This window comes from Apis laboriosa, unplaced genomic scaffold (assembly GCF_014066325.1).
Source record: "Apis laboriosa isolate Shangri-la unplaced genomic scaffold, ASM1406632v1 scaffold39_cov144, whole genome shotgun sequence".
NCBI lineage: Eukaryota > Metazoa > Arthropoda > Insecta > Hymenoptera > Apidae > Apis > Apis laboriosa.
In genome coordinates this window covers 211,621-238,838 of record NW_025223140.1, presented here as the reverse complement: position 1 = coordinate 238,838, position 27,218 = coordinate 211,621, and the positions used below count along the sequence as shown (strand labels likewise).

The 27,218-nt window shown below is 19.3% G+C and overlaps 1 protein-coding gene across 2 annotated transcripts; it reads right to left on the bottom strand.

Moving 5' to 3' along the window:
- Positions 1-59: 59 nt before the first annotated feature.
- LOC122715616 (dnaJ homolog subfamily C member 9-like) lies at positions 60-27,124 on the bottom strand. Of its 2 annotated transcripts, XM_043937930.1 has the most exons (4): positions 26,956-27,124; positions 26,525-26,839; positions 26,269-26,435; positions 60-597 (listed from the first exon to the last, which is right to left on the bottom strand). In XM_043937930.1, the coding sequence occupies exons 1-4, from the start codon at positions 27,047-27,049 to the stop codon at positions 319-321; spliced, it is 855 nt and encodes a 284-aa protein (XP_043793865.1). In that variant the 5' UTR covers positions 27,050-27,124; the 3' UTR covers positions 60-318. The 2 variants fall into 2 exon arrangements, with proteins under 2 accessions (XP_043793865.1, XP_043793864.1); XM_043937929.1 differs by lacking the exons at positions 26,269-26,435; positions 26,525-26,839; positions 26,956-27,124 and adding an exon at positions 23,509-25,748 and having other exon boundaries at positions 466-597.
- Between the last annotated feature and the right edge of the window lie 94 nt (positions 27,125-27,218).

Here is a 27,218-nt window from a genome sequence, read left to right as displayed (position 1 = left end):
TCTTTATTACCGAGTATATTATATTATTTCATATTTTTTATAATAAATATAAAAACAGATAATTTCAATTTTATATTTGAACATGATATATCTACATAAAATTATAAAGAAATTAATTATTGATCCGCATAATTAGTATGACGGTTTAAGAAGACGATATACAGGTTTTGAATTTACAAAACTTACATACAATCATTTTCGTCTTCTTTCAATTGATGTACCGGATAATGGTACGCTTATCGATGATTAATAATTAAGTTATAAAAATCGTGCAAATATTCTAACTTGGAGGGAGATTTGTGCAGTAATTATATTATTCTACGCCTTTCTCTTGGTTTTCTTTGGAGATTTCGAACTTTTGGAAGTTTTCGAACTTTTTGCAGTTTTTACAGACATGTTTTTCTTTTTCGCCGTCGATTTCTTAGCCATATTTGCGTATTTATCGATTAAAGAATCGAAAAATTTATCAGATTGACTTGCTCGGGCCTCATTGCAATTCTGAATCGCTAAAGCTAAATTATTTGCAGCTGCGTTTTCCTCGTTCTCAATTTTTAGCATTTTATTTAGACGTTCAGCTTCTTGTGCTTCTTTGGCCCACTGGAAATAAAAGTAAACAAATTATTTTTTTCGAAATTAATAATTTTTATATAATAATTTATATATAATTTAATAAATAAGATTTTTATTAAAATGAGAATCATTAAACAAGATGATATATTATTTTATATTAAAAAATGTTATAATATCACACATAATATAATTAATCGCAAAATATATATTTTATACGAGTTCAATTAATAATTAAAATCAACAATAATTTTTTTTTTATATATACTATTATAAATAGACCATAATAAATTGTATAGAACAATTTTTTTATTAATGGAATATCATTTCAAAGAAATAATTTTGAAGTTTCAGTATTATTTTCTTAAATATAACTTCGTAATGATGATAAAGCAAAATATTAAATTATAAAATATTTTAGTTTTAATGTTTTGTTTATTTTGTTAAAAAAATATTTGTAATTGTATACAAAACATAAAATAATGAGGATTAATTTCATGTTGATTTCAGATTTTCCATCAAAAAATATTATTCTACATATACAAATTTTCATTAAAATCAGATTTTCAAAAATATGTAAATTTATTTGTAAGAATATTATTTAAAAATATTTTTACAATTAACTATAATATATACAATAACTATCTGCAACAAAATAAAAAAGTTAATTAAATATGTATTATTTTTTAAAATATATTTTTGAATTTATAAAACATTTTAAAACATTTTGAATGAAACATGTGAGAAAAGAATTAATTTTTGTAAAGATATCATGTTCACGATTTTATGTTAGATTATATATTAATAAGGAATTTGAATACGTAACAGATGCAACTCAAAGAAATTGATAAATCAAAGATTATGCAGAAGCGCTTCAATATGTCTATTAACAAGATAATTATGACCACTTCATGATACACATAACTATTTTCGAAACTTAACCATATGCCTATCCTCAAGATTATCAGACTTCATTGCTTTTCGTCTCGGTTTCTGCTCATCAACTAACAGAAGTTAATTTTAACGAGGAGTCATCAAAAGTAGAAAATAATAAAGGCCCAATTCAACGACTATTAACGAAATATACTCGTTTCTATTTTTTACACGTGAAAAAATTTTCCAACGATATTTGATCAACAGAAATTTTTATATTTCATGATTATATCGCATGGATGATTTTTATGATGCTTTCGATCATAGAAAATTAGAATAGATAAATAATATATGATATAAATTTTTGAATACTATTAAAGATATTTTAAAACATTGATACTATGTCAAATTCATGTGATATATATCTATTTAAAATTCTTGAAGATGTATATTGTGTGAATGATTATTTGTAGTAAAATTTTGAAGTAAATTATTTGAAGTAAGTAGTATTTGAAGTAAAATTTTTGTCCTTATGTGATAGGAATATCTTAGATATTCTATATTTTCTTTAATAACTTTTTCGTGATCAAATATCGCAAAATCGCAAAATAGAAATTTTTTACAAAGATAATCAAGAATTATGTATCAAAGTAAAATATAGAAATAGATTGAAATATAGAAATATATTGTCAAAACATTTGGTTTATGGTATTATACTAATTAATAAAATTACTAACTTAATATAAAATATAGATTATTAATTTTATTTTTCTGAATTGAATTGATTTTTTATCATTTTTATTTTTACAAAATGATATAATTAAAAAAAGGATGTTTATAAATATTCAGCAGGAAAAGTATTGATTAGTTTTCGATTGAATTATTCAATCAGAATGCTTTTCGAATACTATTTTAGTCAAAATCAAGAATTAGATCAGAAATTGAAATTAAGATCTTATTCGAAGTCAAGAAATATGATTAAAAATAAAAAAATTAATAAAGTTGATATAATATTGGGGATATTTGATACGATTAACGATTAAAAATTACAATTATAATATTTGGTTATCATTATCTATTATCATTAACAATAACATTTTTTTTTTAATATAAAGATACTATAATCAATGAAAAAGAAAATAAAAATCAATGTAATCATGAAAAAAATAAAATAATTGAAAATATAAAATAAAATTGTTTCGGAAGATTGTTTTTGAAAAACTTAAAAATTTATCCAATATTCTTTTTTATATTAAGTTTTTATAATATTTAAAAAACATATCAATTTAAATTTTATATCATTGGATATAAATATAAAATTACATAAACTTAATCAATTCAGAGATCATCTCTATTTTTAGATTAAATTTAGATTTAAAGAATCAAATTTTAATAATTACAAAATATATGTAATTAAAATAAAATGGCGTAAAATTAATCTAGCAATCATATACAAATTTTAAAGCGATATTTAACTTGAATTATATATTATGTCTTTAATATATTGCTAACTGCTAATATAATATGCTTAATTTGAATTCTTTCTTAATTTATTATATATCAATAGAACTTCAATTAAATTTTGATTAAAATGATTAGTATCAAATGAATAAATAATTAACAATCAATATTTATAAATACATTTATAAATATAAACATGTACAATAATATTTTTCAATTATAATTCTAATAATTCATTTATTTCAATTGTCAATTAACAATCAAATAAATTTTGATAAATTTTATTCATTTGCTACAACTAGAGATTTTATATCTTTACCAAAATCTCTTTCGTAACTAGATAATTTTATTTTAGAAATGTATATCTATGTGCATAATTAAAATTAAAGATGACACGTATACTCGTCACATACAGAATAAATGCATTTATTATAAAATTCAATTAAATTATAATGAAATAGTAATTGGATTTTTGAATAAATAATTTTTCAAATGCATTAATATTATCATTAAAAATATAAACATTCATACTTTTTTTATTAAGAAAAAATACATAAAAAAAATAATAAATCTAAAATTGAAAAATCTATAAATTTTTTTTTTTAATTATTTTATAAAATATATTTGAAGATTTGTAAATATTTCATTCATCACAATATAATGTTTTTCAAGAAACTTCTTTTATTGTTTTTTTTTTAATTTCATTGTTATCTCAAAATATTATCTTAAAATACCTTAAATTTGTATTTTATACATAAAAAATAATGTATTTTTTTCTTCTTTTGATAAAATTTTAATTCAAATAATAAACAACAATATTAAATTATTTTTTATTTTCATTTATATTTATCATAATATTTATATTTATAAAAAAAACTGCTATTTTCTCATAAATAATTTTATCAAAAATAGTACTATAGCACTATAACCCAAAAATTGATGAAGTAATCTTTGCCTCTAAAAAAGTTTATTATAATTCACTTATGAAATTTTTCATATTCATGAAATTTGAATTTTTATACAATTTTTTTTTTAATTTTATTATTTTGAATTTTAATATATAATCAACTAAATTTTTTTTATAAAAATATTTTTTAAATCTACTTTATAAATTTCATAAATATTTTTGTTTATTATTATATATTATATATTCTTGATTCTATATGTACCATTGAATCTCTAAAAATTCTGTTTGAAAATTGAATAGAAGAAATATAACAAAATAGAAGAAAATTAAAATAACATTTTAATAAGCCATTGATATCTAATCACATTGCAAAACCGTAATCTCTATATTTGTATAAATTATTAAAATATCCTTTTACTAATTTATTGTTTACTTAGAAGATATATAAATAAAGATATAAGTTCCTAGAAACTTTCCTAGAAGTATCTTTTATTTATATATAAGTTCCTAGAAGTATCTTTTATCAAAATCAAACGCAATTATTTCCATAGTTCACACTTATTGATGATGTTTTATATTCCCAGATCTACTCCATAATTTGATGCTGAAGAAATTTATTTATAAATTCTGGCAAGTATATCATAGGGACTATCCTAATGTTAGACGATATTACACAACGATTCGAAATTTTGAATGTACTCGATTATCGGATTGATATTCGACTTGAGACCAAATGAAAGAAAGCCAACCGGATATTTGTGAGAACTAACTTATAACATTTATTTGATAAACTCTGGTTTTTCTTATAAAATTACTGTCAAAAATATTTAAGCAATAATATTTCAATTTTTATATAAAATCAAATTTTGATTAAAATTTCATGAATATATTTTTCAATTGTAATATAATTAGAAATGACAGTTTATGATATTTTTACAATAGCTATTATAGAAATGAATTTTGTATTGTATATAAGTATTATATATTGTATATTGTATATAAATATATTATATAGTATTGTATATTATATATAAGTAACTAATAAATATTTAGACTAATATAATTGGCAAAAAAAATTGACGAAAAATCATATTTTGAGTTAGGATATAAAATATAAATTTATATTATCAAATTATAATAATTTTTCATATATAATTATTTTTATGTATTAAAATAAATAATAAATTGCCTCAAAATATAATTTAAAAATAATAACAAAATCATTTAATGAAAAAAAAGCAATTTTACACGTTAACAAAAAATAATTATTAATATTTCAAACTATTTAAAACATATCATTCATCACAAAAAAAATGCCAAACTAAATAAACTTTTACAAAAAATTATAATTGTAAATAATTTTTTATTTTAAATATATAAAAAGCCTAAATTTTTTTGTAATATAAAAATTCAATTCTTTTTTATTTTTTTTTTTTTAAATTCAAACAATAATATATTAAGTCAAGAATTTTATATTTTTTGACATTTGTATTCTTTAATATGCTAGCAAACATTATTGTTTTATATTTACTTTTTTTAAATAAGCATATATATTATATGTCTGAATATCTAGTTATAAATATATAGTTATCTAATTATTAAAGTATTTTAAAGAACTTATGATATAAATTATAATTGTCTTGTGGAAGATTTATTTTCGGTATATTGACATCATTGTTATTTTCAAGAAGATTCGCGCGAGTAAATAAATATATAGCGAAGTGATTGTTATGTAACAATAGTCTGTATTAATAAAGAAAGATTGATAATAAATTCAGCTCTCCTGTTTATCATAAAAAATTTAATTTCAAAATATACAGAATGCAATATATACACGCACACACATACATACACGCACGTACGCACGCACGCATGCACGCACACAATTATTTCAATTAAATCAATCATCTTCACTATAATTTTCTAATAAATTAAAATGAAAATAAATAAAAATATCCTATTCTATTAATTATGCAATTCATTTTCGATAGAAAGAATTTTAATTCAATGACTATTATTAATTTTACTTCTTCTAAAGTTAGATTTCATTATTAAAATAAGTTATCAAGAAAGCTTAAGAAAAAATATTTTTTATTATTTTTTATTATATATTTGCTTTAGAAACATATCCAATAATATAATAAATAATTGTATAATTATAACTAAAACAACTCTCAGGCTAAAATTAAAAATATAATTTGAAAATAAACATTATTAAATCTATATTATATTTCGTTAATTTCATATTATTCCAATTTCATATTATCAGAATGCATTTCGATCGTTTAAAAGAGTATATAATAATTAAAGAATAATAATTAAAGAATATATAAAAATTAATAGAAATATAATATATTTTTAAGATTGAAAACTTGCTTTAGTGAAATAAAGCTCTCAAAAACGAGAATTTCTTTAACTTATAAAATTAAAATGTTTAAAATACTTTAATAACATTTGAATCAAATAGAAGATATGTATAATTATTCCCAAAAGATATTAAAAAATATTAGAAAATATTCATTCTTTCAATATTTATCAGTTAATTTCAATTTCATTTGCATCGATGAGATGTTTAACTGTTATAACCGTATTTAAATCTAAACATATTATAATTATAGCTTTAGATATAAAAAGCGATCCTTTTTTCGTGATTTTAATCAATTTCAATTTTTTTGATCATTTTTTTTTATACATTATTTAATAAACTAATCTTTCTAACTTAAAAAAAAATTCAAATTGTTTCAATTTTAAAAAAGTCATCTTACTTTAAATAATGATTGAATAACAAAAGTTGTATTATATAAATTATTCGAAATAATGGGAAAACAAATTCTAATAAATGATTGGCTCTTTGAATAATCAAAAAAAAGAAAAGTAAATTTGTCAATATTTCATAATTAAAACATAGAATTAAAACTTAAAAAAATGTTTAAATATAGATATTTATTTAAGAGAATACATTACTAATAAGAAAAGTATATTACAAACAATATATTAATCATTTTTAGATTTTTTTAAATATGTTTCAAAATATAAACATTGTTAGATATGCTAATTTAAATACATACTAATTTTATGTTCTACGTTTTAAAGTAGTTACTAAATTAGATAATCATTTTTTTTTTTATTAGAATTTATATTATATATATAATTAGAATTTAAATAATTTAATTATAGTAATTATAATTAAAAAATTTATTATGAAATATATAATATGAATTATTAAGAAATATTTATAACAATATTTATATAATATATAAATATTTATATATTATATAAATATTTATATATATATAAATATTTATAACAATAAACTGCAGAGTTTAATTTAAAGAATTATTTAAAAAAAAATTAATTAATTAAATATTAAAATATAATAATTAAATCAACTAAAAAATTATAAGTTTTTATATTATATGTTTATATAAAAAAATTCTATTTCTTTTTTTTTTTTTATTTAAGAAATTATTAAATCTAAAAATATAATATTAAATAATATAAAATAAAAAATTTATTGTTGGAAAGATATAATTATTTTTTGTAATGTATTTACCTATATATTTATCTATCGTAATTTTAAGATGGATTCTTAAGTTCTGGAAGTAGTTCGTAATGTATTAGAGTGAGCTATATGATTCAAATGTCAAGTAACTCAAGTAATAAAGAAATCATTATTATTATTGATGAGAATCAAAATACAGTTCTGATCCGTCAATATTATGTGCTCAATAGATGTGATAATAGATAGATCATTCGATAAATAGGAATCATAACGTTTATTTCAAAGTTTTTTCTTTAAATCTTTTTGCATATTTTTATTTCGAATTTATATATATATATATATATATTGTTTAAATACTTATAAAAAATATATATATATATATATTGTTTAAATACTTACAAAATTTTTTAAAAAATTAATTTTTATGTAATAAAAATATTCAGACTTCTTAAGTATCTTTTTTTAATCAAATTTTTAAATCAAATTAATTATTTTTTTTATAAATTTTAAAATTTTTTTTATAAATATTTGATTCTATATTTCTTTTGATGAGAACATACGTATATTTTAAATAGCAATGATATATTATAAATAGTGATTTATTAATAAACAATTTTTTATTCTTCTAGAATATGATTTTATCACTTTTTTAAAAATATTTATTATTTTTTATTAACTTTATGGTTAATTTAATTTTTATTTTAATTTTACACAAAATTATGTAAAAAATTTGTTATTTTAATTTGGTAATATAAATTTATAATACATATCCAAATATTCATATCAAATTTGAAATGTATTTTTCTTTTTATGTTACCAATCAAACACAAAATATTTTTGAAATGTGGCTGATCTAATTCGCTACAATCACAAAAGCGTCATAGATTCTCATTATAAATATAATAATAACATAATAAATCAAAATATATTCATAAAATATATATTATTAAAAATAAGAGATTGAAATATTTGTTCAAAGTTCAATTAAAGATTTCAATCTATATTATTATCTAAACTTAAATGCACTTAATTAATGAGAAAAATATTTATGATTATGATGGCAATCTCGCAAAAGACAGCAATAAATGGATCAGTATAGATTCATTTTTTTTATATTCAGAAAATAATTTTTAATTTATAAGGAAAAATAAAAATATATATTTTTTCTTTTAAATACTAACCTGAATATTAAAAAAAAGAATTAATTTTTTATCTAATTAATTTTATAATTTAAATAATTTAAGTCTGACTAAAATGAAATGAAACGAAATTCTTGATAATATGAATCTACATTAGTCTTTTTATCTTTTTTTAAAATACAATTTACTTTTTATAAATTTGTAATCTTGTCATACTGTTTCTTTTAAATATATTAATAATTGCATAAAAATTTGTTAATTATATTTTTGAAAATAAACTATATATATTTTATTTTTAGAAATGAATTTCACGAAAAGTAAAAAATAAAAAATATTAAAAAATTTTAAAATATTAACAACTATAATATATTATAAAATATATCATAAAAAAAAATATAAAGAAAATTTTTGTTATTTTTTTTTCATAAATTCAAAATCTTTTTATTTAAAATTTTCATCTTTTTTTAAAATAACGTAAATCAATTTACTGTTGATTATTAATATATTAACATATGTTAATATATTCCATATTTTTGAAGAGTCAATTTTAAAATAAAAAGTCTCATTTTTTGATTCGAAAAACTAATTAATTGTTGTTTGAACTATTTTTTTTCATAAAACAATTTTATAAACTTTGGAAAAGATAATATTCGAATGAAGTTAAATCGAAAGAATATATAGAAAAATTTTCTAATTAAAATCTTTCATTTCTTGCATATTTTGATACATGTAATTTCATGTTATTATGATGAAAAATTATTTTTTTCTGATTCATAATAGATGAACGTTTTTTTCTTAATTTTTTCATTTATATAATTTGTACAAATGAAGAAAATAAACAACAACAACAACAACAACAACAACAACAACAATAATAATAATAATAATAATAATAATAATAATTCTATTATTATTTAGAAGTGAAAGTTGATAAAACATGAATTTTCTCTTATATTTATAATATTTATTATATATATGATCAAATATGTATATAATATTATATTTTATCAATAAATGTTATAAATTTTCAATATTTTTTTTATTTATGATAAAAGTAAGAATATTTAAATTTTTATAAAACTAACTATAGAAATGAAACTGAAATAAAATTTTATTTTATTCATATGCTATGTATTTTGTTTAAATATTTTATACATTTTTGTATCATATGTATTTTATAGATTTTTGAATATTTAAATTTTCCATAAATGCATAAACTTATGCAATCTATTATTATATTTTCATATAATTTGTTATTAAATAAACAAATATTAAAAATACAGAATTTTCTATGTAAATAATTACAAATAAAAATAACTAATAATCTTCGTTATATATTAATATAAATGGACAAATATTACATTGTTCCATATCAAAATATCATAGAATATGCACACAACGTACCAAATATGATATGCGACAATGAATGGATACTCAATCTTTGTACTCTGAACTTTCTACAATTAAATATCATATATCAAGTTTTTTAATAATCTAATAAAATTTATTATAATTTATATATTATAATAAATCAATATTTAAAATTTTAATGTAGTTTTAAACATATTTTGAACATGTTAATGTTTAAAAAAATTTTAAACTTTAACAAACCAATACATGAAATTGAATTTCTAATATATATAATATTTACTAATAATAAAATTTTCATAAAACAATATATATATTTTTAGCTATGATACGTTATGATCCTAATTTCGCTNTTTGAAGCGAAATTATTAGAGAGAACAAGATAAAACACTCAGGAAAATATTTTAAGATCCGCAACAAAATATTTTCAATATTTATAATGAAATAGTAATATAATAAAATTTTTAGTTGTGAATATTTATTAAATTTTAAAATATTAATAAAAATCTTTCGATATTATGACAGTTATTTATTATTTCTAAAACATCAATATCAGAAATAAAAAAATTTGAATAATCATAATTTCTGTTACTGCAATTTCAATTTTTATTTAAAGATTGTTTTACATTTTATCTTTGCATTCTGTAAATCCAAAGAAGCTCAAATTCTCTAGATATTAATAGAGATAATTAAATATTTTAAAGATTGTTTTATATTTTATCTTTGCATTCTGTAAATCCAAAGAAGATCAAATTCTCTAGATATTAATAGAGATAATTAAATATTCATGCGGATAGATATTAAGTACGATATTAATTCATTCATTATATGTTATATGTTTATAAAACTCACGATGTTTATGAAAACAATATAAGATAAGTCACAGTTGTATTGTTATGGAATACATTTAGCATTCAATGTATAATACTGAAAGAAATTTTTAATAATATCTCAAAAGCTAATAAATATTCTAATAGCTAAAATTTTATATTTATCCTTTCTCTCAAAATTCTGATTCACTATAATAATTAAATCAGACCATATTTTATTCGTATTTTTTTTTTTCATTCTTAATATTTAAATCTTTTATTTTAATCCATGATTTTGAAAGTGTTAAAGAAATTCATTCTACTAATCTTATATCTTACATAGATTTCCGAAACTCAAAATTCTAAATATTAAAAATAAAAAATAAAAAAATATTGTATTTTTGTTTGTTTTTTCATAATATTTATATCAAATATACAAGTATATAAAATTTTTCTAAAATTATAAATATTTACGATATACTTAATCCTAATAAATTAAATTTTAGAATTCAATAAAACTTTTCTTACAACAGTAAACTTAATATTTTTCAGTTAGCTATTTGCGAATCAAAGATGTGCCAAAATGTATAATCTAACATGTATAATCTATAATACACGTATATGAATTTGAAGATTCGCGCAACCTTGAATTATTTCGTCTCCGAATGTCTAGAGCCAATGACACATCTGGCCGCGAACCTACTGCTCCGGAAATTATTCGAATCACGAAATAATTTGAAAATAGCTATCAAGCTAGCTATCAAGTATACAATTACATAACAATTTTTTTTTGTGGAATATCATCATTGTGGAATTCATGAAAACTAATCCTTAAAATATTTAATAATTAACATTAAATCAAAGGACCAAGTTAATCATTCCTCAAATAGGATTTCACAAATATATTTGATCTTCATTTGATTCAAACTTTATAAATATTTATAGAATTTTATAAATTTACAAATACTATACATAGTTTTCTATTTCTCAAATCTATGCGAATCTATTAATTCAATTTTTATATGTATTAAATTATAAAATAAATTATATAAATTTGTTTTTGTTTCTTTATAAAAATATAAGATATTGATATCTTTAAATAAAATTTACATAATCAATTATATATATGATATATTTTATTTTATGATTTTCTGTTTTATGATGCTTTGAATAATTTAAATATATTTTTTATTATAAAATGTTTTATATAAAAAACATTTGGATAGATATATATATTTGATGTTGTTAAAGGATTTTTCATTGAGGACAATTTTTAATGTAAAAAATAAATAAAAATTAAATGAAGCAAGATTTAGTGAATATAATGAATGAACTGTAATATAAACAAATAATAAATTTTTTTCGACGTTCATATAAATTTTATATGAATTCATTATATGTCCTATTATATATGGATTCATTATATATTCTATTTATAGAAATATTATTCCCATAATATTTTGGAAAATTAAAAAAATACTTTCAATTATATTTGGATCTTGATCAAAGATTCGAAATTTTCATAAATATTTTACTAAAAATTCTTTGATCATTCTCATTATTAATTTTCTTATATATTCTATTTAACCTAATTTTCTATATATTCTATTTAACCTAATTTTCTATATATTCTATTTATATATTCTATTTCTTATATATTCTATTTATATATATTATATTACATATAATATATATATCTATTCATTTAAATTATTGTCTATTTACAACGTTTAAAATATTTAGCAGAATTAAAATTAGAAAATAAATATTTTCATTCTATTCCACGAAGCATTATTAAATTTATATATAACGAATAAAATTTATTTATGATTCTATATAAATAATTATTTCTTTTTATTCAATCATATAATATAATACTATCTATTAGAAATAATGCTAAGATATTTTATACTGTTGGAAAATTAAAATAAATATTATAATATAAATATGATATATATAATAAATAATATATAATACATATAAACATTAACTTTATATATTTTTAAGATAAATATTAATATATTAATATATTAATAATATATTAATATATTAATATTGATTCTAATATAAAAGTTACAATTAAAAAATTTTAAAAAAAGTTAATCTAATAAAATGAATAACTTTTAAATATGAAATATATAAGTTTATACTTTTTTTGAAAGTTTAATGAAATGTTAATTTAATTTTATACCAAAAAAAATTTATCAAGAAAAGATTAAAAAAATCTATCAAAAATATCATTAGTTATAAATTGGTTTAAATTCAATAACAATAAAATTGGTAAAACAAATTCAATAAGAATAAAATTGATGAAACAACATAAAAAAAATTTTATTAAATTTTTTAAATATCTTTATCTTATTTATAATCTCTTAAGCTATTAATTTAGAATTCGATAATTTTAAAAACTATCAAAATTCGTATACAATTTACAAAATACAAAAATATATACAATATAAATAAATAATGAATTTATGTTTTTTTAAATTTTTTTAAAAAAATCTTAGAAAATTCTATTGAATTTTTTCAATATTTGATTTATTTTATTTTATTTTATGAAATTAAATTATTATTGAAAATAGCTACATTAGATATAAATAATTAATTTTTGACATAAAATCATAAATAAATTATAAAAAAGAAAATAGTATGAAATTTAAAGATAAAATCTGATTTTTAGATTCATGAAAATCCAAATTTTTACTAAATCTCAAAATTTTCAAAAGCTCAAAAATTCGAAAAATTTTTTTTCTCCAAGAACTAAAAATCTTAATTTTTATTTCTAAAATTCTTCGCACAGAAATTTGATAAAGAAAATAATATGTAAGAATGAGAACGAAAACTTTAATCAATAATAACGATAATCTTCTTTTTGGTTTACAAAAAATTATTCATATATTATTCACATCGGTAGAAATAATTCTTAATTAAAATAACTAATTAAAATAATCTTATAATTCAAATACAAATTTAATTTATTAATACAAATTTGAATTATTAATAATCTTTCTTAATTAATAAATAAAAATTATTAATTAATAAATTCACACATTCTTATTAGTTATTATTTATCTAGATTTTGAAAGTTATGAATAACAAAAGTAATACAAATTTCTAAAGATAATGAGATTTTGAAATTTTCAAATATTTTATCTTTAAAAAAAATCGAGTTTCCTATTATGCATTACCTCACTTTTTTTTTCACAAGTTTCACAATGTTATTACAATGCTAATTAATATTTAATATTATAATTAAAATTATAATATTAAATGTATTATAATATAATTAAATATATTAAATATATATAATATTATTAAATATATATATAATATTATAATAAAATTATATTAATTACTATTGCACTCATTAAGAATGCATGTGCTTTTCAAGTCAACAGAGATACTTGGTTGTCAATAGACTACCAACTTATTGTTTGAAACTTTCAACAGAATCTCTCAATATTATGAGTTAATCTATATTATGAGTAAATCGATCAATCATGGAATAACGTGATCAGAATTCATCTGATATAACATAAAAATATTTTTTTACAGAATACAAAAAAAATTAATCTCAAGTTTGATGTGAAACAATGATAAATTTTATATTTATGTATATTTTATTAACTCTTTCGCGTTTATATCTGAAATATAACGAAATAATTTTATATATGTATGTATGTTTTATATATGTAGTGTTATGGATAGGATATCTTATATTATTTGTTCGGGAACATATGCGCATTCACTAACGAACATTTCAGAAATATTGCTCGTTCGTTCGTAGAATAAACTCTATTGATAATTTTCAAAATGAATATACTTTTCTATATAAATAAAACTGAATATTTAGTATTTAGAATATTAATTATAAATGTTGTTGATCTAAGGATATCTTCAAATATTTTTGAAAATTTAAAGCATTCTACATTTTAATTTTATTGGTATGGAAATAAAACAGGCATTTGTTTGTATTCCTACATTCTTTCGTTGACTAATTTATTACAAATTATTCGCTATTCGAAATGTCTATATTGATGATGCATATTTTCAAACAATTATGAAATATATAATAAATTGTTTCCAAAAAATAGTATGAATCTAAAACCTAATCGACAATTGGTAATCGATATTTCAGCAAAACTGCGAGCAAAATCATATTTCAAATAATGAACAGTGTTCGTTTGGAAATTGCATTCACATTAGAATTCGTAAGGATCACTTTAAAAATTTAAAACGTTTTTTTAAATATATTATAACAATTTTAACGAATTTAAGGTTTTGAGTCTATTTTACTGAAAATTCATAATAGTTAATAAATTATAATAATAAATATAATAATAATATAATAATGTAATTTTATATATATAATATATATATATATATAAAGATGTGATTTATATATTTACGAATTGTCACTAGAGGCGATCGCTGTTTTGTCTATTTCGACAGTATCCCACATCTATATAATATATATTATATATATTTATAATATAATATTTATAATATTTATTCCTATTTTATTAAATATATTTTATTAAATATATTCTTTTTTATTGTTATCTTTTATTTTTATTTTTTAATCAAATCATTTCACAACTTATTCCCTAACTTATTCTTTAAGTTATAGATCCAGTGTCTTCCGTTATCATACAGTGAGTAATTTGATACTGAAGGGATAGCAAGAAATGTATTGCTGTGAAATTTTGTGATTCAATATGAAGATATGATTTGTGTCTGTTAAATATTAAAATTAAAAATAACATAAAAATGGCTGAAGCAAAACAGTAACACTTTCATCGTTTCAATAGACAAAATTATCAGCTATAAAAACGATAAATGAAAAGTGATGGAAAATAAACTGAAAATGTATATCAATGGTTCAATTTTCAAATCTGAAAATGAAATAGATGGTGTATTCAAAAGAATACTGAAGCTCAAATTTTTAATGAAAAGCTTTCAATTATCAATTAAGACTATCTATCAGACTATTTTACTGCATAAATAGGGTAAGTTAGGGTAAGTTTCCATATACAATAAGAAAAATTGTAATTAATTAATCGATACAAATATTTTTTGCATCAATTTATAAATACAAAAATAAATCCGAAAAAATCGGAAATCACATTTCGAAAATAGTTTCGCTAGTAAAAGATTTAAAGACATGAATATAGGACAAAAAAATTCTGTTATCGTTACAAAAAAGATTCTGTTATCGTTATAAAAATTTTATCAAATTTAACAACAAAATATGATAATGTTCGCACAACCTGGTGTGCTGTATCACGAACAGAACAAACGATTAAGCGAATGATAAATTATTTAATAAATGAAGAAATATTATTGAAAATGCGAGATATACAAATATCTTGTGAAAAGACGGAAGAAGCTTACTGCGAGAGGATATCGAAAGAATCATTTCATAATCTATTTTTTAATATAAATATTTTTAATAGGGATATTTTTGCGAACAATGAATAGCATAACAATAAATTAGCTAACGAATTCTATTTACAGATAATATAGACATCTATTATATAATATTCGTGAATTACGTTTATTAGTAAATATACTTAATGTTGCATTTACATTTACATTGGTTAAAGCTATTTGCGAGCTATTCCTATTTAAAGCTCGCGAGTGATATGTAAACATTGTGTAATACTGTATTTATATTTGATTATAACTATTCACAAACAGTGAAAATATAGCTTTCATGATAGAATTTGTGAACAGCATTAATCAATGTAAACATAGCATTAAATTTGTTGAAATTGTTATAATTGTAATTTGTTTGCGATCATGTTCTGCAAATAGTAATGTAGTCACGGCATTCACGCATTTCATCAACTAACAATTTACAAATATTATATGCAAAAATAAAATATTTCTTGGTCATTGAATGTTGTTCACCGTTCTTAATAGTATCCTTATTTTTGATAAATATAATTTAAAAACTATTACGAGAAGCTTGCGAATAATTAGTATTATGTATAGTATATAATAGTATAACAATAGGCTTATAAATAGTTAAAAATATAGATCCATTAAATAATTATTTAAGAAAAGTTCTAAAATATAAATACATTAAGACATATATAATACATAAGAGTAAAATTTTCAAAGATTGCTCTTAAAAGTATTTTTCACAAATAGATATTAAGAATGACTCTTATTTTCGATTATCTATTTTGATTATAAATAAAAATATTTGCATATTCTTTTTAAAACGGAATAACTTTTTTAAAATTGAAATGAGATATTAATTTAGTAAAGATGCTAAGATGGCTAGATAATATGTAAAAAAATTATTTAATAGTTATGTTTGGTCAGAATTGTAAAGAAAAAAGTAAAAATCAAAAGTAAAAATTTTTTATTTTTTTACTTAAATTTATAATAAAAATTTAAAAAATATCTTTTGTAGATATAAAAAATATACATACCAAAAAAAATCATCAAAAATCATTATTAGTTGACGCATAAAAAACTATAAAATATATAGCTATAAAGCTATAAAAAAGCTATAAAAAAAAAGCTATAGAAAGATATAAAAAATTTTACATTTATAAATATAAGACGGAAGTAGAAAAATTGTGATTTTTATTATTTTTAATCATTTATAGTTCATATTATTATCATCATATATAGTTCATATATTATATATATAATATTAATTGATTTCGATAAATTTTATATTTATCTTTTGTATATAACTTATTTTATATTTTTTATAGATCTTTTAAATTTTTAGATAAAAAAAATTATTTTAAAAAAAAAGATCTTTATTTTTTTCTTTACACTTTACATCAATGAGAATTTAAAAAAAAATTTTTTTATATATTATCTAGGAAATTAATCTTTACAACATCTTAAAAAAATTCAAATTTGGTCTAATTTTAAAAAAGTTATTCCATTTTAAAGAATACATAAGAAAGATACGAATATTTTTATCCATCACTAATGTAAATAATATTTTTGAGAATACTTTGGAAAAATTTATTCCCAAATCTATTCCTATACTAATGAATTTTTGTTAAAAATATTCTTTGGATATTGTATTGAGAATAATTATCTGATAGAAATTATTTTCAATGTTCTGTATTTGTTGTTTATCGATTAATTATAATTTATTATTAATTTTTTTAAAAATTAAGAAAGAAATGAAATAATTATTATATTCTTAAAGTAAAATTTTTATTTGTAATACAGATTATTGCAATAATCTTTTTATAATTCAACAAAATGTAATTTATCCTTTTTCGTTATAAAAGCGTTAAAAACAATGGTTAGAAACTAATAAAATAAAAATTCTATTGTATTAAAAATTACAATTGCTAAAATATTAATTTTTTATATGAAAAATTACTAAGTAAAATAACAATTATTATCGAAAATTCATAATAAATAAGACAAAAATTTTGTTTTTTTCAATTAATTTTTAATTTGTTTTATATTAATTTTCTTTTATTCAAAGAAGGATAATGAATATAGAAAAATAATTAATAATAAATTCTTTATAAACTGGAAAAAAAAAGAAAATTAAAAAAATATTTTTAAATTATTCAAAAACTTTTAAATTGTCACTAAATATTTATTAAATGAACTATCTATCTTATTATAAAAAAGTTAAAAAAAATTATTCTTAAAAGATTATGATATATTTTTTACATGAAACTTTATTAACTCTTTCGCATATGCATAAACTGATTTTTATCCGAGATTTTTAAACAAAAATCAAACCAGAAATTTCTTAATGTCTAAAAACACGCGAGGTATTTCTTCTATAAAAATATCACATGAATGATATTATACACGGTGAACACTACATATGGAAAAAGGTTGAATTCCATATGGCAAAACACAAAACATAATACACCATAATGGAATGCATCGGTCAAGGTCATTATATAATGCTTGGCATTGATTGTCCAATGACATTAGTAATTATTTCATTAGCACACCGGATATATTGCATTGGCCCTCATCGTTTGTTACTGTTTCAATTGATATTCAGCATCGCGCTGCTGCGGAAATTATATTTGGTATTCCTCTTCAGAAAACAAACGATGCGCGTCTTCACTATGCATTCTAGAACTTGCGGAACTAGTCGACAAACCATATTTAAGGTTTGATGTTGAAGAGTGTACATATAATAAAATTTTTTTAACTTCATATTAGTTAATCTATACAAACGGATAATTATATAAGATGTTCCATTTTAATGCCTCCAAATAAATCTCTCGAAAAATATAAGAAATATAAAAAATCTTTCAAAAAAAATTGTACTAAGCAAAACAATTTGTGTTATTATATATTTAATTTTATAATGAAATATATTTAACAATGAAAAATCTTTCAAAAGTTAACTTCAAATTTTTAAATCGGAACATATATTTTTTATATAAGGTGTCAAATTTGTCAAATTTGACCAATTCTATCAATTGTCAATTCGATGTTAAATCAATAAATGTAATGCTTATTTTGTAGATTATAATGCGGATTGAAAACTACCATTTTAAACAAGATATTTAATAATTATTTTTATTTATGAAACAATAATGAAGCTCGATTAATACCATGTTACTTATTATATTTTTTTTATATTTTTTAAAAATTATTATTTCTTGAATAAATGTATAAAGAAAAAGTAAAAAAAAAAAAATATTTTCTTTTGAAATTCTAAATTCATATTTTAAGTTTGGCTAATACGACATTTTATATTTTTATATTATAATAATATTATATACGTATATAATTACATATATAATATTTAATATTTGATAATTAGTATATTATATAATATAATAAAATAATACAATTTCAATCGAATTAGTTATGTTCATGACATATAAATGATTATATCATTAGAATAATATTTCTTAACACTTTTTATATAATTATTTTCTGTTATAGCTAAAAAACTGCTTATAATTATGTAAAAATATATTTTTAATTAAAAAGAAAAAATTAATACAATATTTTATTTACAGGAAAAAAAATTCAATAAAAATATCGTTAAAATTTAATTCTTTAATTATATTATATATATTATAATATTATATAATATTAATTATATTTAATATTCTTTAATTATCTAACTATTTTAATTAGATTTATTATTTATTATCGTATATCAATAATTTAAGATGAATGCTGCAATAAATAATTTTATCAACTAAGATATTCATGTATTTATTTGTTTTTTTAGTAAACTTTTATGAATCATGGATCATTTTTTATTTATGAATCTAAAATCTTATTTTAAAAACATATCTCGTAATTTCATCTCTGACCATCATCAGTCATATCAGTCCATTCTTAGATTCTTTCTTTCAAGTTAATGCAGAATTATCGAATCACTCATTTATTATATATCAATCATTTATTACATTTAAATGTACTATAAATAAATTCAAGTATACATTATAAATAATATAAATAATAATATAAATTATAATTCAAATCATATAATAAAAAAAAATAAATATAATTAAATATCTATCTCAATATAATATTATTCATCATTGATCTTCAACTGATGACATGATGTCAAAGTGACACTGTGCATTTAAAAATGACTGTGATTTTTCCTACTAAATTCAATTAAATATTTTATGCACGTAGTATCTGTTCATAATTCAATACGCAATCGATGTGAGAAAAAAACATGACTTGTATTTTCATAACTATTTTATCCTGTATCAATCTTTAAATTGTAAAAAAAAAATTTACTTAAACTTATATATTTTTTTTATCGAATATTTATTTTTACATTAACATATTAATATTTTTATTTTAAAAATTCTTAGCATAATTCGATATTATTTCATATGTTCTAATATAAATACCATCATAAATCTCAAATAATATATCTCAGAAAATAACAATTTATAATATTTATTTATATATATTTATATCTATATATATTATATATTATATATATTTATAATATATATTATAATATATATATTATATTATATTATATATATATATTATATATATTTATATCTAATGCTAACAAAATAATTATTTTGTTTTTGTTATTATGGAAATAAAATAATAGATAAAATATAATTAAATAAATGAAACAAATTTTTTTATTTCAAAATATCAAATTCATCAGATCATTACTAATAATAGCAAAAAATCATAAGTTGAAAATTGATTCTAAACAAAGTTTTTAATACAAAAACAAAAAATATTTTTTTTTTTAAATTTAATTGAGTTCTAATATTAAAATATTGTTAATGAAATTTAAATCATCAATATTAATAATTTCTAATAATAACATAATAATAACATAATAATAATAAATCATATATATATAATACACAAAACATAAATAATCATAAAACAACTATTTTCATTAATTATACTATGAAAATACACAAATTGAAAATTTCAAATTAGAAGAAAGTAATAAATAATTGTTTTTTTACATGTATAAAAAATATAAAAAATTTTTATATACATATATAAATAATTTTGAATTATTTTTTTTTTTTTTCATTCGTATTATAAGTATTATAGATAAAAGTATTCAAAAATATTTTTCAAAAAGAAAATTGGACAAAATTTATTTTGTATCATTAAATATTATTAAATATATAGTGATCAAAATTTTTACTTTCATTTTAGAAAAAAAAAAAAATACTATTTTTTTTGTAAATCAATCTTTTTTTCAGATTAGCAAAAATATAGATTAGCGAATAATTTTTTTAGATCCCATAGAATTTTAATATAATTAATTCCATATGAGGTAAGAAAAAATTAAAAAATTGCTGACAAGATAAAAAATTAATTTTAAATACAATTTTATTTAAAGTATAAATTTAAATGCGGCAACCTGATAGTGATTAAACATATACAATTATGTTAAATATCATTCTAATAATCTCATAAATTAAAGAAGTTTTTCTTAAAGTTGATTTAAGTTGATTTCTAAGTATCTGTATATATTTAATTTTATATATTTTTATATATTTAATTTTATATATATATGCTATAGTTTTTTCTAACTGAAATCACATTTTGGATATTTAAACATATGTATAAATGATTTTATCATTTATTTTTAGATATAATTTATTTTTTATTACTTATTTTTTAATATTAATTTAATTCTAAAATATAATAATTTTGTTTTTCATATTTCAGAGTAATTACGTTCTGTCTTTTATTAAATAAAATTAATAATTATTATAAATATTTTTATTTACTTTCATTCTCTTTTATAATTTTGCGAAGGAAATGAAATTAAAAATATTTTTTTTAAAAATAGAATAGAAATTGATTTTGAATTTTTTAAATCCGCAAAATTTGAATTTAAAATTTCATGTCTCAAAACTTTTTAAAATTTTGAAATTCAAAATGTATGCTTTTTTTTTTTTTTTTTTTTAAGAAAATTCTGTCAAAAAATAAAATCTTAACGAATTTTTTAAATATAAGTTCACATAATAAATTAATGGTGATACGATGATCATTTTTTGATTTATAGAAAATTATAATTATTGTAATGGATTAATAAATATTTGCTAATTAAAAATTTTTTTTTAAATTTAAACACAAATTGAATTATTTTACTATTTTTTTTATTAAATATTACTTTTGAAATATTATTTATTATTTATTTTAATTTCGAAAATTCTAATCTCAAAAATAGCAAAAAATTTTGAGATTAAATATATAAAAGAAATTAAAAAATTCGAACTTCTTAGATTTTGGAGAATTTCAAAATTTTGAATAATTTATCCCTATGTTCGTTGTTTTTAAAAAGAATGAAAAAAAAAATATTTTGAATGATAACTTTGTTATATTGAAGTTAGTTAGTGAAGTTAGTTATATTGAAGTTAGTTAGTGAAAAAAATACATTTTTTTTAATTTTATACTTTTTGATTTCTTCAAAAATCAAACAAAAATTACTATGTACTTTGTAATAACATTTATATTGTTAAAATCTGAATTTGAGCATTAAGATACTATTTAAAAATTATTTTCATTGATTTTATAAATTATTTTTATAAATTATTTATAAATTTTCAATAATAAAAAATTTTCAATAAAAAAATTTTCAATAATAGCAGGATTTTAATATAATTTTTTTCAAAAAATAATGTTTTAGGTACAAAAAACAAAAATAAAAAAAAATAAAATTATATTGAGAAAAATTATCATTTTACAAATCATTTTACAATCATTTTATTGTAAATTTATTTATTTATATTATGAATATTTTCTTTTTATATATTTATTTTAAAATATCAATAAATTCATAAAATCAATGAAAAATAAAATTATTATATAATAAAAATAAAAATATATTAAGAAAAATTAAGAAAAAATTAAAATTTTAAAATTCTGTAAAAAAATATTAATAATTAATTTCACACAAACTATTTTTTGCAACAAAATCTGGAAGATTGAAAACGAATTTGTTTCACTATTGAAAAATAATTTTAACTTTTTTCTTTCATTCTAATTTCTAATATAAATTTATTATTAATGTAAGTTTTATATTTGATTTTATCGATTATTTATTTTTTTATATTTATTTAATCATTAACTATTATAATAAAATCAAAATATAATAATATAAACTTTCTAATGGAATTTTAATTTTCCACTATAAAAAATAATTATATGTGTGTTATAAGTTATAATAATAAATTTTAATTAAAAAGATTGAGATATTTGGCATTATTTAATATATTAATTATGCATAAAATTACGAAATATTTGTAACATCTTTCAAAGAGTAGTTAAAAATTACATAAAACTATAATAGTTATAGTGCTATATAATCCATTTTTAATGTTATCATTAGCATTTTATCAGTTTAAGATATATCAATGAACATAAAATATGAAATTAGAATGTACGTACGCTATGGATTTTGCTGGCTCCACAATGCTTCTGAAGAATCAATCGTTTAAGTTGATTCTTCTGATAACATATTGCGATAAACAGTTTCTTAAATTTGATCTAATAAACGAAAAAAACAGCAACAGTTCGTTTATTCAATTTAAAATGTTTTTGATTAAACGATTCAATACATATCATTTCATTTAATTCCATTAGTCCGATGTTTAACACAGATATATCACACGTTTCAAACATTTCGTCAATATAAATTTAGTCCGTTTTTTAAAAATTCGGTGAATTATACAGATGAAACAATTAAATTAAATGAAACTTTTAATTAAAATCCTCCCGCAAAGACATGATTCGTACTCATGAGAAGAACAGAAATAATGATCATTCTAATCGAACTCTGATTTGATATCGATAAATTCCTTGTCGGACATTCGGGTAATGGTTTATCAGTGGTTGTTTCAATTGGTACGATTTCTGGACTTATTTCCTTCTGCTGTGACTTATTATCTATCAATGGCGGTGAATGAACAGTGACCGTAGACTCGTAATAAGGCGGTTGATATATATTATTTGGATAAGCGGGTTGAACCATTGATGGTGGTGAATAAGGTATAGGTTGTATAATACGAGTTGAATTTGAAGAATCCATTGATTCTGTCCCGTTTTTAACAATAGGTAGGATATTCGAATGTATATCATCTGAATGAGCAGGCTGAATCATTTCTGGTGATGAAAATATAGATTGTGTAGTATAAATTGTGTCTGAAGAATCTATCGATGATAATCTGTTTTCAATATTGGGTGGATACTGCACATTCGATAGAATAAAGTTCTTTTCTAACGAATTAGTTCTATAAGAAGCCATAGTTTGTTTCATATCAAACTCAACAGAAGACATTTGATGATGATCACCTTGATTAGGTGCCAAAGAGAATGAGTCTATTGCACTTGAATAATCTGATTGTTTTGTGTAATGTTTGTCCTCGTTTTTATGGGGTGGATAAACGGGATATTCGATTCTGGTACTAGATTCCGAAAAAGTTGGCCAAGATTTGAAGGTCGTTGTTTCTTGGCTATTATCTTGCATTGTCCCACGCGGTGATGATACATATGTTGTAGATTCGATTGGTGCAATAGTTTTTTGTGGAATATATGATACTTTTGTGTATTCATATGACGGATTTTGTGTAATTTTTATTTTGTCTTCATAGCGAATCGTAGATGATTTGAAAATTGTTTTCCAATTTGGAATATTGTATGGACGATAAATTACTTCTTCAGTTGTCTGAAATTTTGGTGTAATATATTGTAATGTCGATGTCATAGTCGATGTTGATATTGTCGTTGTTGGATGTAATCTTTCACGATAGCCAGAATAGGATTGTACCGGCATCTTTATAGTTGTTATCTCATCATAATCAAGTGGGATTGTTACTGGAATTAAATCATTTGGTAATCTGCTCCATTCTGGGTCCTTTTCAAAATTTATTCCACGATCCTCAAGATAAATACTAATAGCGTTTGGACATTTAAACTCAGAATTTTCACTGAGAAATATTCTTTTTAAATCTTTCAATTGTGACATAGCTACAAGATTCAAACATTCTAAACGATTACCAGATAATCTTAAGTCAACAAGACTGGGTAAACTTAAAAATACGCCATCCTCGATAGATTCTATATTATTGTAATTCAAATCCAAATATGTCAAATAATCCAAACCTTTGAACCAGGATTCTTTTACAGTAGTCAAGTGATTATTGTTTAAGCTTAATTGTTGAAGATTATTTAGACGTTGAAAAGCTCTTGGTTCGATATCTATTATGCCACAATGGGAGCAACCTAGAACCCAAAGATCCGAACCGAATCTCGAAAAAGTATTTGCAGTTATTTGACGGATAGGCATATTAGAAATTCGAATTTTTCCTGTCGATATTGGAAGATTATCTAAATCAGAAAGTTGACCACCCATGCAAGAGTATTCAATCATATCCTCGTTCTTCACACGTCTGCACACTCCCTGTACACTCGCACATAGTACAGCACACAATAACAGTTTAACAATAGCACCCATTTTTATTAATTGTTTAAAAAATTCTTAAGATAAATCACAGTTTTGTATAACATAAAATACGTAACATTATTTGTCATTCACAAATTTGAATAATTCACATAATCATCGTAATAGGGATTTTAGTCGAAAATTCTGCAATGTTTAGCGATAAATTAGAATCTAATTTTTCTATAGACTGAATCCTCTCTTGCGTTCTGTCTTTACTTATTTACTAGTATTCCCCCTTCCATCATACTACTCGTCCACCTCCTACTACTGCATCCAATCATGATACAGTACTATGTATTGACAAAAATAGAAAAGCTTGAAAATAGCATGCTGCTCACTTGTTCATGAGATCTAAGATGATCTATAGTATAATTGAAGGAGTGGGATATCATGTTTAAATTTACGAGCGCGTTCCTACTTAAACGCATCTTTTCGATACTTTTGACATTGATATGATTGTATGCATTTGAAAATATTTGATTGAAAAAGTAAACAATTATTTATATAACTTTTTAAATTCTCATTTAATTTTTTTAAATGATATAATCATCCAATTTCACTTAATTGAAATATTAAAAAAATATTAAAAATTGTTAACATATAAAATATACACATAAAATATAAACATTGAAAACATTAAAATCTTGAAAATATATAAACATAAATTTTTGATATATTATTTTAATGTTTTTTTTCTTAATACTTACTTTACGTTTTCTACGTTGTTTTTTCTTATCATTTTCTTGTGTAAATGCTTTGTATTCTGGTACTTCACCTTTCTCTATGAGTCCTTGAATAATATTATGTAACCTTGGTTCATCATCACAGTTAGTGAAAGGAACAGTTTCTAAGATATAATCCATATCTCCTTTGCCTAATCAACAGAAATTATTATTTTAATAAATTAAATTTATTAATTCAATTAGTATATGTATACTTATTATGTTTATTAAATTTACATACTATCCATGTAAGCACGCTTTAAATCATTAATTTCTATATCAGATCCTTTATAATTTTTTTCATAGTTGTTGATATCTTCTACTGAAATTTTTTTGAATAGAGATTTCCAATAATCAGCCCAATTCCTCATCATAATTTCTTCGCTTTCTTCATCATATTGACCAGATTGATCATAAATTTTACGTTTTTCATTATCACTAAGAATAGAATGAATTCGTCCAAGAACTTTAAATTTTTCTGTTGCTTCTGCTTTGATATCTTCCTCAACTCGATCAGGATGTACGAGTAGAGATAATTGATGATATGCTTTTTTTACTGAAAAAAATGTTAAAAACAATTTTTATTTGAAATTTAAATATAATAATAGTTTTTATTTAATAAATATGTTTTATTTCAAAATAAGTTGTATCAAATAGGTTATGTGTACACACCTTGTTTGTCATTAGCAGTTCTTGGAATTTTTAAAACTTCATAAAAATCACGAGCACCGAAGTATTGTTCACAAAGATCTAATAAACTTGTCATGATTTTGATTTTTTATTGAAAATTAATAAGTTTAAATACAAATTATTCCGAAAGACAGAACTACAAGATTATATGTTTTCGCGCTTTTCAGTTAGATTCAAATAGTACTGTGTAAGGTACGACATCTATAATGATGATATATCATCACAGATGAGATTCGTTTACAATA

What these genes read in the sequence shown, in the direction of transcription:
- LOC122715616 (XM_043937929.1), bottom strand. Translation starts at nt 25,573, where the DNA reads ATGGGTGCTATTGTTAAACTGTTATTGTGTGCTGTACTATGTGCGAGT.